Genomic DNA, 15,171 nt, shown 5'->3' with positions numbered 1-15,171 from the left:
CACAAAGGTGGATGCTGTCGTTCAAGGAATGGCAATCTTTACCAAACAATCTTAACTTGAGGTTCAGTGATTTTACATTCAAATGTTAACTCCTGTAACTGCACTATAGTTTCTTCTCCTCTTCATTTTAGATATTAAAGTGATAACAGTAGTCAAATTATAGTATTGGGGGGAATTGTTCGAGTTAAAGGAAGTTTCTTCATGCTTGTACCTATAAGTTAATTGGACCTTGAATTAACTTACAGAAATTTACTGACATCATTGGGATTGTTAAAAATGAATATTACATATTAGTCTTGAAAAATATTTACCGTTTTATTCCTCCCCAGAGGCTAACAGAGGAAGGACTTCCTAAGGAGTGATCAGGGAAAATAAAAATCTTGCATTTTTGTTTCAGAGAAAAGTTAAGTGGAAATGTTCATTTATGAGAGGATAGAAAGGGTAAAATTGCAAAGTTTGCAGTTCTCAGGGTTATTTACGAGTCATGAGAACTTGAACATGTAGCTCTAATCTTAAATTTCTTCATCAGTAAAGGAAAACTAATAAATACCTGCCTTACCTGCTTCACACTGTGGTTTGAGAAAATGTATAAAACACACTTTGTAAATGATAAAATATAAAATAACATTTGTTTGTTTGTACTTTACAAATGTAAACCCTAGCTAGTTACAAACAGGTATTTATTTTCACTTGGTCAACTCAGTTCCAACAACTCCCACATACACACCCCCAAAAAGGGAATGCAAATGCCTTTGTGCACACACTATGCACACCCTATTTAAGCACTCCTACTGACTTAGTTCAGCTCAGTGCACTTGTCTGGACCTCAGCTTTGTAATCCAGGATTAAATACATTCCCCTTTCTTATTTACCTTTCAGTTAGAAACAAGTTATATAACATTTTGATTATATGCTATTTTGATTATATTTACCTTTTAGTAAGACATTTTCATGTATAACATTTTGTTTCTGCAGACCATGTGTTTCTAATAGCAAGATGTCATTTGTGCCACCCAACCTACCATAACAAGGCTTCTTTGAATCTTGGCCAAATGAATTTAATCATCACAGATTCTCTATGGAAGTCTCAACCTAAACAGTGGCATTTTCCCATTTCCCTAGGATTCTGCTTATTTTTTTAAATTAGTATTTGAAACAGAAGAAGCTGTCAGACTTAATTTTTGCCACTAGAAAGGCTATCTTATTTCATACTCTCTAATATATAATTCCCAGATTATTGATATTAAAAACAGCAACAGCATTTCTCCTGGGTATAAGAGTTTTATTTTGATTTGATTTCATTCCAATATAAATTATGAAATATACTCATTTCTTTATTTTAAAAATATGGCTTAAAATTTTAATGCGAATTATAAAACATGATGAATTTGCAGATCAAAATTGGGCTAGCTGCTTGAAATAACAAATTGCCAAACAAATTTTTAAATCGCTATTTAAAATCACCACCTCCACACCAAGGATAACCTTCTCTTTAGTGATCAGCTTTGCTATCATAGCAGGATAACACTGAGATTTCAGTAAACAGAACAAGTGGAGAGCTTCTCTGGCTCCAGATCAGGAACATTTCTATGCCTTCTCATAGTGGCGAACAGCAACCACGCCACCAAAAGTCAGAGTCTGAAAGATTCAAAAGAGAATCAAATAATTTTACACAGGAATATCAGCTGAAATTTCTGAAGATAATCATATATGCGTCTCAAGTATTATGCAAGAGAATAATGGCATTTACAAACATTAAATGCTGCATACACTCTTCATTTCTTCAAACATGAAGAAACATTTTTATTTATTGAGTGAATAATATGTATAACTAGTTCATGCCTCTAAACAGAGAGTGAAGCCAAAAACTGACATTAGATATGTAGATTCAGATTGAAAGAATTCCTTTCGCCTTAAATTATCAAATGGAAGCAAATCAGCTTTCTGCTTTGAAAACGAATGAAATTTATAGTAGGTTTTCATAACAGTTTTCAGTTCATGATCTATATAAATTTTGAAGAATTTTTTCAAAACAAAATTCAAATCATTTAGGCAGATGGTATTTGGAATGACTTGTTCTAAAAATTAGCAGGAAATGGTAAATATACAAATGTTCTCTTTGCTTAACTGTCATGTGTTAGCCTATGTGCACTTTTGTGATTAGGTGGGTAAAAACTTGTGTGCAATTTGGGCTCTTAATATCAAATCCAACTTGAAGAATTGCTATACAACCACTTTACAAAATTGGGTTTTTTTTTTAGTGTTCATTGTTTTCATGTATTGACGTGAGTTTCAAGATTATAAAATGCCCTTGTTATTCATTATTTTAATCTCCCGTTTTGAACTCAGTCTTGCCTGATGACAGCCATACATGCCAAAGCTGAGCCATCCACTTTTTTGTATTCAGGGGGGAAAATGGAATAAAAGCATAATGAAGAACTTCAGATTGAATCTTTTAGAAATAAATCATTTCTTTTGATGATCATGGCAGGAAAATGTGGGCAAATATTCATTAACATGAAAGGAAAACTATCCCTATCCTCCCCCCCTTTCCACCCATGAAAAGAAGTATGAATATGTAAGCCCTAAATCTCAAACTAGAACAGCTCTGATTGCAGTAGTTGAGAAGGAAGCAACAATTCTCTTTCATTAAAAATAAAACAAAAACAAAACACCCTTGCTTCTATTATCTTAGAAGAAATATGTAAAGCAATCTTCCCAAAAAAAGCCCAAAATGATACATTGACTATTTCAATGTCACCAAATTACCATTACTCAGTTCACAAAAAGTGTCTGGGATACTAGATTAAGACAGAATATTTTTTTCTAGTTTATGATACTCTATCGTTAGAAAAATTATTTTTAAATTATTTTCTATTTTGTAATTTTTTCATGACTACCAATATTAGCAAGCATGTTTCAAAAAAACACTCTATGCATTAAAAGAAAGACTGGAAGGAAGTAACATCAAACTAATTCTCTCTGAAGAGAATTTGGAGAGGACTTTTTAAATTTTTCTTACACTTTTCTATTATATTCTAAGCTATCTGCACTGAACTTTTAGAACCTTTGTAAACTAAAATATAAAATGTTTTAAAATCTCATTTATTACAGGAGCTATAAAGTAATATTTCTGAGATCCAGTAAGCCTGATATTGTTAAAGTGATGCCAATCTTGTTTATATATTTTCATTACTGGTTTTATATTTAGATTTCATATGAGGAGTAGACAGGCACAGTAATCTTACCAAAAAAAACATTTTCTTTTGACACGGTTCTAGCTAAGTCAATGGCAACTTCTTAAAAACTATACCAAGTAGAATTTTTCTTTTTCTATAATAAAAGAAACAGAGCTGCGGAAACAATTAGGATGTGCTTATTTCTTCTGTTTTACACACAGTTAAAGTGTAAGTGACTGAATGTTATTAAACAAGGAAGGGAGGAAAGGAGGAAGGGAAGAGAAAAACAGAGGAAGGGGAGGAAGAGGGAGGGAGAGGGAAGGAGATGGGCAATGGTGGGGGAGGTGAAAAGCTAGGAAGAAGGAAGGGAGGATTGCCACTACTTACCATAACCATTTTGCCATCCTTAATTTCTCTTACAAAATTTGTTTCCTTGCCATCCCATTTCTGTACATGAATGAGTCTGTCTCCATCCAGGCTAACAACAGACTGACACCAGCAACAAAATGCAGAACATAGCAATAAATACAGATCAGATTTCTGATATGCAAGTCAAATGAAGTGATTTTTTTAAAGTTTTATAATTGGATAAATCATGATCATTTATCATATTAGTATCATCTCTTATGTTGCTTATAAAGTCAGTACTAGGTAAACTCTAAAATTCATAATTTGTCTGAAATTATGGAAAAACTTCATGTATTAGAAATAAAAATTCTGAACGTGTTCTTTTGGACTAGTCACCCTGCTCCTTTAAACAAAGCCTTAAAATGAGACAAGCTGTCTATTTAGTCAAACTGAGGCAATCAGAAAGATTAAACAAAGCACAATCTTTCAAAACACTATCCAATACTTTCTGAAATACAGGGTTGATCTAATATATGAAAAACATATGGTAAGATTTGATATTTGAGTTATAGCAAGTACCCTTTGTTCAGAAAATAACATATTTGAGGTAGAATGCAAAAGTTACCCTGGTGTCCTTCTGTCTTATTTGAAATACTGAGAACATTCTCTACCTTCCATCATCTATAAAAGAGAAAATCAGCCTCTCTTTGCCTTCCCTCCCATCCCCACTCCAGAGAAGGAGCTGGCTCCTTACCTTACAATTTCTGTCATCTGCAGTGATTTCATCAAACTCTTCGCCCAAATGGAAACTAATCTCTGTGTTCTTGAATGTGCTCTGAGTCCTGATTACCACTTTGTCCCCCTCCTGACTGATGATCACTGTTGGTTTAGTTACATTTCCCACCTGCCTGGTGGCAAAGCCCACACCTAAAATAGCAAAAGGAAGCAATACAGTCAGCTGCAACTTCCAAAATAGCTCACAAAGCAGAAATCCACTTTCTTATTCTGGAATCCAGGTCCTTACAGTGTATTTTTCATTTAATCCCATTTAGCCCATTAAACATGCAATACAACTATTGAGCTGTAATAGTGAATGATCATTTGGATGCACAAATAATAAGCAGATGATGAAGAGCAAACAAAAAAGCCACAGAAGCGTCACATCCTGCACAGACTACCAAATGCACCATTAATTGGCCCTGGGAACGAAAGCCAGCATATGCCACAATAGAGGTTCATTCCACAGGAAATGCAAAGCCTAGCATCCGATCGTTACGATGTTATCTGTCTTTGTCACTTGCCGATCTAATGGGTGAAAAAAGAACTGGCAAGTATCTGAAGCAGCAGGTTAAGAAGAGAATAGTACATCTTATTTTTACCTACCTAGAGCCTTCATGTACTCATCAAAGTTCTGACTGTCAGTCAGCTTCCAGGTGGCACAGAAAGCCTCCACCATCCTTACTTTTTCCCCTTAGCTTCGAAAAGAGATTAAAGAGACAGGAGGGAGGATCTCCGGATCTTAATGCCCCGGCAATTTCCAAGAACCTTTTGCCCCTCACAGAGGTTTCTGCTTTCTTATTTGGAAGAGAGGTGGGCAGAAAGCCAAGGATTTGAATTGCAAACACCCCCTTCCAATGTTCCCCTTTCCAGGAGGCTGTTGCTGGGGGAGGGGGAGGGAAGGGAGCTCAAGCGAGAGTCCAATCCTCTTTGTGATTGGCTCAGGCCCCTGGGTTAGCGGAGTAGGTCGAGTCGTCCCAGTCCTCACACTGCAGCCCTTCTGCCTGAGAAGGCACTGCAAGAAATCAGTGGGACTGGAGGCAGGAGTGGGAGAATGATGGAGGGTCTTTCAGGTTCAGCTCAGAAACTTGGCAAAGGCCATTTCAGACTGTGAGGAAAGAAAAAAATGCATAATAGGACATTCAGATTGATTTCCGGTAATGACAAATCTGCGTACAAATGAGGACCCCCTTTAAAGGAAACCACTGAAAAGCCAGACTTTCAGACACAGGAGGCTGAATAGTGTCTTTTATTCTCTCTCATATTTACAAGGAGAGCAAAACACAAGCCAAACTAGTAGAAGAAAAGGGGGAGGAGGCGTAAATGCCTTCCCTAAATTGAGCGGCTAGAAGGCTACTCCAACTGAGTATCAATGAGACACTCATTTTGACTTCTTCCCAACACAAACTGAGTGACTTTAAAGATCGCATTGTCCTTTCTAAGAATGTGAGAGCCAGCCTGAGATGGAAAAGGAACCTGAGGGAGAATATGGTCAGGATTCACTAATGAGGTGTAAAAGTAAAGAAAATAATGCTCTATTTTGTTTTCCTCCTTCAACAGATTGTAGAATCCATGTGGAAACTGGACACTTTATTAAGATCTTGACTGACCTGCACTATAGGATCTTTTGATTTCCTGAGGCCACATCCACATGAATACAACCTGTGTACAAGTTGAGAGTAAGCAGTGAGGCAGAGCAGCAAGTGGAAGAGAGGAGGGAATCAGAGGAGCGCTGGCTTCAGCTTGCTCCAAGAACGGAGCACCCCAAGGTGCTGACTCACAGCACTCCAAGAACAGCAAACTACCCCACTGGTTCTAATTAGAGGAGTTAAAGGAGGACCCCGAAACTCCTTTGCACCCCAAGCTTCTTCCTGCTTTATTAGCATGAACCACTGTGAAAAGCAGGTTCCCTCCCCTTAATAGGGACAGAACAGGGGGATTTGGTTTAGCAGCCCCTGCTGCTCTTTCTCTCTCCTTCCATTTAAACCTCAGCCCACTGCCTTTCAGCCTCTGTCCACACCAAATACAAGAGACAGGGCTCAGAACACATCTTATTCCAACTGCCAGCTCCAAGATTGTACTTTGGAGTCTCAAAGATACCTCAAAGGTGTTCATTTAACATAAACCCAGTCTTTCCCCACACCTGGTCTTCCTCCAGTTTTCGCCATGAAAACTGTGAATGGTGCCATCATCCACCCAGCTGCACAAGCCAGAAAACTTGGAATTATTTAACAATGTACCTTCTAAAAACAAAGTCACTGTCAAGGCCTTTCTATTTTGTTCCTGAATATTTCTCTAATTTGCCATTCACCTCCGATCTCCACAGCCACCATCTTATTCAAGCACCCACTGACTTTTACTAGCTCTACGTCAATAGCCTCTTCATTGTGCTTCCTGCAGCCCTTCCTAATCTCCAATTCTTTCACTACACTGGATCCTATGTGACCTTTTGAAATACAAATATGCATCTTCCTAGCAACTATAGCTGTTGAACACCTTCTCGTGTGCTTCTCTGCTGTTTGCATATCTTCTTTGGTGAAGTGACTGTTCAAATCTTTTGTCCATTTTTAACTGGGTTATTTGTCCTCTTATTTCTGAATTACAGAGTCCTTTATATATTATGGATAAAAGTCATTTTGAATATGTGTTTTTCAAAATTTCTTTTCATTTTCGTTTATTTTTTGACTGAGAAAATGGTTTCATCAGTTTGTCAAAATTTGTCAGGTGTACCTGTTAAATATGTGTAATTGATTTTATGCCAATTATATCACAGTAAAGCTCTTTTTTAAAATCCAAATCTTATCTTGTTCCTTCTCCTACTTAAACATTTTCATATGCTTTCCTCCTGTTCTCATATTAAAGGCCAAAATTCCTAACATTGCTCATACCTGACCTGCCCCTAACATTTTAAAGACTCAGAGTAAGTATTCAAATGGAGGCTCTCATGCCCTTGTCTAAAAAAGGAAATTTATGCCTCAAATGATGCCCACAGTCCAGCCCAGTGCCCTTAGCCAGGACCCAAAGCCTACCACTCCATCCTTTCCTGACAGGCTGCCCCAAGTGACTGCAGTCCCCTAAACCCAGGATGGGGACTAACGTGGACTTGGTGCTGTACTGACAAGAGCCTGTAGATGCCAGAGGCCACCATGGAAAGCCTGACATGAAACCAGTCCAGAGGGGGCAAAGATTATGCTATCAGACTCTAAAGAATCCATTATATGTTTGTTTGTTTTATTTGTTTTTAACAGTGAAATAAAAGATCAAAGAGAAGTTGCTTTGGGAGATGATGACAAAATCTTCACGTGCAACTGAACCTGCTTTATGACAAATTTCCCTTCTTAAGAAAACAGAGGGTATGGATAAATTCTTAATATTATTGTTGAATAAAGTAATCCAACCAAGATTATGACACTATTGCCTGTAAAATATCCAAGGAATCTGTACCAAGAGAGATTAAATAACATTCAAAGTACCTGCTTGAGTTTCTTTTTGATACCAAATCAAAAGCCACCATTGCTGTGGCAGTCTCTACTGTGATAGACCATAAACAACCCCTTCTGCAGAAAGAGTGGGCTCACCTGCCTGTCACGTGCACACCTGTCATCTCCCTCTCCCCAGTCAACTAGCTAAGTCAACTCTAGGTGCCAGGAAACAGATTCCAAACTGCAAGCAATGGTTAATGCAATATGGCCAATGGAATTTGATGGGGGAAAGAGGAGTGTGGAAAGAACTTGTGAATCATCTGCCTCTTGGTGTAAAATTTTTATATTACTGTACATTTTAAAATGTGGACTAGACCAGGGAGGAGATGAATGTCCAGATGTGGCACACTCTTGAAAAGAAGAGTTGTTTTTCTCAGTGAAGAGCGAAAAGGTGATAAAAACACTCTGATGAAGTACTGACTACTGAAGTTTTGACTTTTCAAGGTCCTTCTCATTTATTTCTGTTTTCTGCAGTTTGTCTTTCTTTAGCCTCCCATTATCTAAGAAGTCCACTCTCCACATTTTCTTGTGCATACAATGTAGAGGAAGTTCTCTACCTGCTTCTAGATCTGACAAAGTGACTTCTGAGAGAACTTTGTTCTAGGTGTGTTATGAAAGAGCTTGGGGACCTTCCCTCCTCAGGCCATTTATATGTCACAAGTCTGTCAAGAAAACTCCAGCCCCCTGTTCAACTCGGTTTGTCTTTTAGACTTCAGCTCAAATATTATTTCCTCAATGGAAACTGGATCAGACCCCAATTATGTCACCCCATGGTTTTACTTATAAAACCTTTTTTAAAAAACATCATAATGTTAATTAATACTTTTGTAATCAGTTGTTTGATATCTTTCTCCCCCTTTAGAACATCATTTCCATGAAGTATCTGTTTTAGCATCTATGTTTTTTATTTTCCATTGTGCTTTACTCCCATTCTAGCACAGCATAAAACTATAGTGCTCATTCAATGAATGTTAAAGGTATGAACAAATATATAGAGTTTGAACACAGAGAATCAGAGAACTTAAAAAAATAAGAATGTAAACTATTGGACTTGGATTCCAAGTCTCTATCCAAACTTCTCTCCTTGCAACCTATATAATCCCCAAGGAAATATATCTAAACCTCATCCTCATTCCTGTCATGTCAATTTTGGGAGGAAATTCCAACTCAATTGCTTTTACAGATTATTTTTCCTTTGAAATAAAAATACTTAGAGCAGTCTAAGAGAACACTGGCATGCATAATGGATTTACCAAATGCAAAGGCAGGAGAATTCGTGTGAGACCATATGTGGAGACTTGGTACCGATGAGTATTTATGGAAATTGTACTTTCAATGGATCCTCTGATCTGTTTGTTATGGGTTATAATTATTTGTAAATAAAAAATTTAGAAGGGTTTTTTTTCTTGGTTCTTACAATCCTTGAAGGTCTCTGTTGTTAACTTTGCACATGACATGCTTTGAGTAATGATTACCAGGGAGATAGCTCTAAAGGAAATTATTAATCTGAGATCCGTGAAGATTAAAGAAACCATCCTATTTTTAACAGAAACAGGACAAAATATAAGGAATTAGACACTAATTAGAATAGTTAAGGAATAGGTTTTAAGCTGAGTTGAAGTTTTAAGAATACTCCCAGAATACCCCATTACATCACAGACACTGGCCAGCTAAGAAAACAATGAGTTTCTACTGTAATCACAAACCTGGGTAATCAGGTAGTTGTTCTCCCACCAGCTGGCTCCAGAAATATCTTGTCTTAATGGTCATCCAGGAATGAGGGAACTTCATCCAGAAATATTGATTCCAGAGGCATGCCACATGGGCCGGATCTCAGTAGTAACATGTGTGTGTTGGGTGCATTATTTCATCACTTAACTGAGTTTTGAATTCAAATTTTACACAAGTACATATGATAGGCAGGGCTTATATCAAGTGTAGGTGTCGGGGAGTTTGGGAAATGTTTTACTCTTCTCTGCCTCTGCAGAGCCGAGAGTTGTGCAGAAGGTAGTGGGAGCAACTTCTTAACATAGCTTTTGATGGTCAAACTGTTTTACTTTCCATATTGTCAAATTTGTTATTTTATTTTATGATCAGTATGACCTGTCTTGTTTAAAGGAACAGCCTAGCTATCCAAAGTCTAAAAGATAATCATCCACATTTTTACCAAGAGTTTTAAAGTTTTAGCATTTGAGTCCTTAACTATCTGGACTGTGTTTTTGTGTAGCATAAAAAGTAGGAATCCAAAAATATGTTCTGGCTCTGTCATTCTCAAAGTTCAGTACACATTTTGATCTGTTTCTCTGCATTCTATTTACCTCCACTGATCAATATTTTAATTTGCCTGCCATTGCTAAGCTATCTTAATTTTTATTGTTTTATAACAGTGCTGATAGCTGGAATATCAAGTCTCCTCTACTCTTCTTCAGAAATATGCTATTTATGACCCTTTATATACATGTAATAACATATATATACAATAAATAATAACATATAATTAATAATATTTTAATTTACTTCTCTCTGATTTAATTTTTCCTTATGATGTACTGCCTATGAACTTCAACACAAGGCCAAATATAAGGTATCATACAGAACATTGTTGCCTCATTCCTGATTTTTACAGGAATGCTTCCAATGTTCAACAATTTGTTATATCATTTCCAGGTGTTTTGTAATCTTTTTTTATAATGAAGACTTTCACTTAAATCTCTAATTCCCTAATCATTTTATGATGAGTGGGTAGGCTGGTGTATCATATGCCCTTTGTCATCAAATACAGTGTGACCTTAAAGGCCTAAAGTAAAGCAAAAAAGTCTGATCTACAAAGCATCTGCCTCCTGGCTATGGGATGGTAGATCAGTGTTGTCCAATCTATGCTTGGCTATTGTGAACAGGAACACAACATTGTAGAACATTACAGTCTATTTCCGCTTCACTAAACTTTCCGTCTTCTCCCTCCAATCCCTGAAATTAGAGAAAGACAAGTAATAGCATACTGAACCTTAAGAAGTATGGTTTCTATGTACAAGGCAATATCATCAGCAAATATTTAACAACTATTTTAAAGCAATAATTGATGAATATGGTAGTTTTTCCTACAATAAGATGTCAAAAGCATCACAAAATTAGGCACGGTTAGAAAAATGTTCCAGCCATTTCACAGTTGGTTAACAACTGGTAGTTGATCCTATCAACTTATCCTCTAGCTAAGATAGCTAACTCAGATAGCTCCTCTTAGAAGAGGGTTCTACCAGTTACCACCTGGACAGCAAAGCTAGTAAAAAAAAAAAAAATCCTCTCCTGCTATTTGTAACAAATCAGTGGGCCTCTCTATAAAAAAAGTAAAGGACACATTTCCTAAAGACAGAGAATAAAAATATACCCTTGAAAAATGATTTACCAAAACAAACTGAAGAAAAAAATAAAATATCTTTGGCATATCAGTCGGTACAAGTGGCTACTATAAACCAGGAGCCAGATGAAAAGGGAGGAAAAAAAATGACTGAGATTCAAAAATAAGCTGGATGTGATCAAAAAGCTCAAGGGAATTAATAACTAAATAGAAGGAATAGTATCAGCCAAGGAGAGAGTAATAAATAGAATAATAACATTTAAGGAGAATTTCCAGAATGCAGAGACAGTATGAAGAATGAAAGCAGAAATGTTAGACATGAAGCTGAGGCAGGGCAGGGCCGTGAGACAAGGATCATGAGGAACTTTTCCTGCCTGTGATGAAAAATGCTGAGATATAAACAGTGTAGAAAGAAGAGGAGGGACCCCATCTTAAGGCTAAAATTCCCTTTTAAAAAGCAGAGAGTTGAGAAGTAAGATTTCTAACATATTATTTGGTAATCAGACAATAACCCACCCAATCTTAAGGCAGGGCAGGCGTCTTAACTGATACGTCCCACTGCTTGAGGGTAGCCACTATCTTGGAGAAGAACAGGATCAATAAATCCCTTGTGTTAAGTTTATTTTACAGAATTAACTGGAGGACTGACTATGGATGAGGACAGTGTTCTTCACTAGGGAGAGACATCAGGAGACCACAATCTAGCCTATGCCCAACAACAGCCCTCCACCTTTAGCCCTTTTTTGAAAGCTTAAAAAGACAGAATGCCCAGCCTTTCAGCACTCCTCTTCTCTGAGGATGCCTGCACTTTTCCTTTCTTTAAGTGCATACTTTTAAATACAGCTTTCTCACTACTCAACTTATCACGTTTTGTCTCTTTGCTATTTTATTCTATTTCCAAGTCGTCACTCTGTCCCCTCTTTACTCCTAATAAGTAGGGAGAGGCTACTGAGAGCTCAGATTTGGACCTGCAAGGTCCCATCGCCTGGGTGACCAGGACAGAACTGCAGCTGTGCGATCTGCTCTTAGTAGCCTGCCTTAAAATCTCCTTTCTTTGGGAAGTTCTCAGAACATAATCTCACTCCATCCCACACTCCGTGACTCCCTCAAATCCTGGGGTGGTAGGGGCTACCAGGTGACCCTGTCTTTGAGAGTTGGCAAGGGAATCTGCCCTAGGCTGAGGACCTTCCCTCTTTCCCTCTGCACTTTCCTGTTCTCTGCTGCCTGCATGGCAGCTGTCATTCCCTGCTGCTATTGCTTTAATGAATTCCTTCCTTGCCTACCCTCGTCTGACCTGCTCGAGAATCTTTCTCCTTCAGAGTCAGGAACCCTCTCCAGAGCAGGCTGAGGTTTCACCTGGTCTGCAGGTAGATACCTTCCCAGACATAGCGGTCTGGCAACAAAGAGAATGAATATACAGCCTAGTAATTGTGTGGTAGAAAGTCAAGGAGACAAAGATTTTGTTGAGGCTTCAGGAATGTAAAGGAATCACAGGGTGCCTGAGGTTGAAACAGTGTAACAATGTACACCCCCCACAACACTGGGGACCTAGTGGTATGGAACATCTTGTTGATCATAGTCATGGAGGTCCATTATTTTATAATAGGGTATCCGGTTAACCTTTACAGAGACAGGTTAAAATATAACTAGCATCCTGGTTACACCTATAGTGACCTAATAGCTCCCACTGCAACGTCTCCCAGCTGCTGACTCCCCATTAACCTTGTAGTGAATGTATAAAAGGCCCTGCTGCACTCCAGGATCAGCCTTCGGATATGAATGAGCTGAGTCAGTGCCAGCACTAATAAGCTGCTTCTCTCCAAATGTCTTGATGTCCTGACTCCTTGATTGTAGTTCCTGCAGTTCCTGCAACAATTACAGATATTAAAAAATACATCAAAATAATTGAAACAAGATACCTGATAGAATCATAATGGAGAAAAACATTTTTAAACATCAGTATGTAGATGAAATTGCCACATCATTTGATATAAGTGAAAATAGAAGCCACTCTCTAATTCTAGCAATATTTTTTAATCAAATATAATTCAAATAAATAAATATAAAAAAATAAGTAAAAAATCCAATAAACATTTCATCAGAAGAAAAGATGCATAAAATGTTATAAGTATGGCTGATCGTAGACTTTTTGAATCATTGTTATACATAATCTTTCCATTTAGAGACCATAAGCTTTTTAGTTCCATTTATTTAAAAGTGTGACACTTCTTTCAGTGATGTGTTTGTTTTCTACATATAAGTCTGTGCTCTCAATCCATTTACTCTCTTCGAGACAGCTTTCAGGTGAAAAAAATAATTAAAATAAAAACAAAATGAGACAAAACTCCATAACTCAGGGATTAGCACTTTTAATCTTAAATCTGTTCAAATTCAGTATTATATTAAATTAATATAATAATCTTTGGCTGCCCCATATTAAAATCCTATTATGAGAAGATTTTCTTCTTTTGACTTTGAAAGATTACTGTCCTGTCTGTGCTCACAACACAGGGTTTCTTCCACTGGCCATCTGTATGTTTATCCTTAGATAAATGATCTAACCACTTTAGCATTTGAATCATATTCTAGAAATTGTGGTTTTACTCTTGATCATCAGTTAGGGTCCTTGTTTCTATAGAACCCTTGGATTCTTTGTACTTCTACCTTATGTTGGTCCATTTTCACATTTAACTTCATAAGAAATCTTTGACATATGCTCACACTTCATACCTCATGCACTGACCCACCTGCACTCAGGATTCTAATTCAAGGCAAGCAAAAACAATTCAACTGAAGTAAAGCTTTTGAGGTAAAAAATATTTGTAATCTGTTTGTGAGAGTAGAATTGAGGAATTTAAAAAAAACTAAATAGCTATGCAGAATATCCTTAGGTAAATAAAGCTAAATATAACCTGAAATCTCATACATTTTGTTTCAACATGAGTTTTCTTTAAAATCTGATTATTTACTTAATGAATGCTGTTTACTAATAATTTGTAAACTACATGTAACTCTGGGGGTAAAATTCTGGGGCAAAATACGTTTGAGACAGAAATCAGTCAAAGGGAGAAATAAAGTTTAAGAAACCCACTTATTTCTTACAAGCAGTTGTCCTGTCTCTCTCTGTACCCTGCTGTAGCAGAAGAGAGCTCCACCCAACCTCTCCCATCCAGATAAACCCTCACAAACCCTTGTAATTACCTACCGACATGGAGACAGACTAACGCTCTCCACCCCTTGGGAACACCTATTGACATGCAGATACACTAAAGCCAGAGGAGAGATTCTGGAAATATTGCAATTTTACCCACACTACAACACATTCATTTAAAAATGTTATAATGATACATGCTCAATTCATTACTTTCTTTCAAGTATTTAATATGGTTAACAAAATAGCCTTTGTAGACATCAAAGAAAATGCCCAACAGACTCAATTTACTGTTCACATCAATTTTGGAACACATAGTACATTGAAAAAGCTACACTTATAGATGAATTCCTCAAAAACCTCCATTTCTCAATTCTTGAATTTTTTAGTTTTCATTATATCCATTTAGCCACTATAATATAACAATGTAATATAACAATGTAACAGTGAAGTGACTTTAACTTAAATGAAACCAGTTCAATATCATTTTATAACAAATTAAGCTGTTTGCTGTTTTCAAAAGAACAATTTATAAAAGAACTAGCTGTTCAATTGATCAATTTACAATTAATGTAAATTACTCTTCAGCCATATTTTTATAGTGAAATATGAAATTAAAAATTCTAGCTAATAAGCCAAAAGTGGCTGTAAAAATGAAATGCTAAAAAATTTCAATTAATCTGAAAAAGGGCAAGAATAGAGGGGAAAAAAAGACAAAGAACATATGACATTGGACAAATAGAAAGCAAAGAGCAAGACAATATAATTAAAAATATATGTATGTCCCAAGTACATGCTATCTATAAGAAATTTTACTTAAAGTATAAAGTCACATGTGCTGCAAGTTAAATGATAGAAAAAATATCATTAGAAAGAAGT

General features: G+C 36.7%; 1 protein-coding gene across 1 annotated transcript; it reads right to left on the bottom strand.

Annotated features, from left to right (window-relative positions):
* Positions 1 to 1,261: 1,261 nt before the first annotated feature.
* On the bottom strand, positions 1,262 to 5,286 carry FABP7 (fatty acid binding protein 7). Its single transcript, XM_017659013.3, has 4 exons — positions 4,911 to 5,286; positions 4,282 to 4,454; positions 3,567 to 3,668; positions 1,262 to 1,638 (listed from the first exon to the last, which is right to left on the bottom strand). Exons 1-4 carry the CDS (start codon positions 4,981 to 4,983, stop codon positions 1,588 to 1,590), a joined length of 399 nt encoding a protein of 132 aa, XP_017514502.1. The 5' UTR covers positions 4,984 to 5,286; the 3' UTR covers positions 1,262 to 1,587.
* Positions 5,287 to 15,171: the final 9,885 nt, after the last annotated feature.

The sequence above is a fragment of the Manis javanica genome, chromosome 13 (assembly GCF_040802235.1).
Source record: "Manis javanica isolate MJ-LG chromosome 13, MJ_LKY, whole genome shotgun sequence".
Taxonomy (NCBI): domain Eukaryota; kingdom Metazoa; phylum Chordata; class Mammalia; order Pholidota; family Manidae; genus Manis; species Manis javanica.
This window is presented reverse-complemented; position numbering and strand designations above follow the sequence as displayed.

What these genes read in the sequence shown, in the direction of transcription:
- FABP7 (XM_017659013.3), bottom strand. Translation starts at nt 4,983, where the DNA reads ATGGTGGAGGCTTTCTGTGCCACCTGGAAGCTGACTGACAGTCAGAAC. An exon ending in TGAGTACATGAAGGCTCTAG is followed by an intron (nt 4,455 to 4,910) that starts GTAGGTAAAAAT and finishes TTGCTATTTTAG; the next exon opens with GTGTGGGCTTTGCCACCAGG. An exon ending in AGGATGGCAAAATGGTTATG is followed by an intron (nt 1,639 to 3,566) that starts GTAAGTAGTGGC and finishes TGAATCTTTCAG; the next exon opens with ACTCTGACTTTTGGTGGCGT.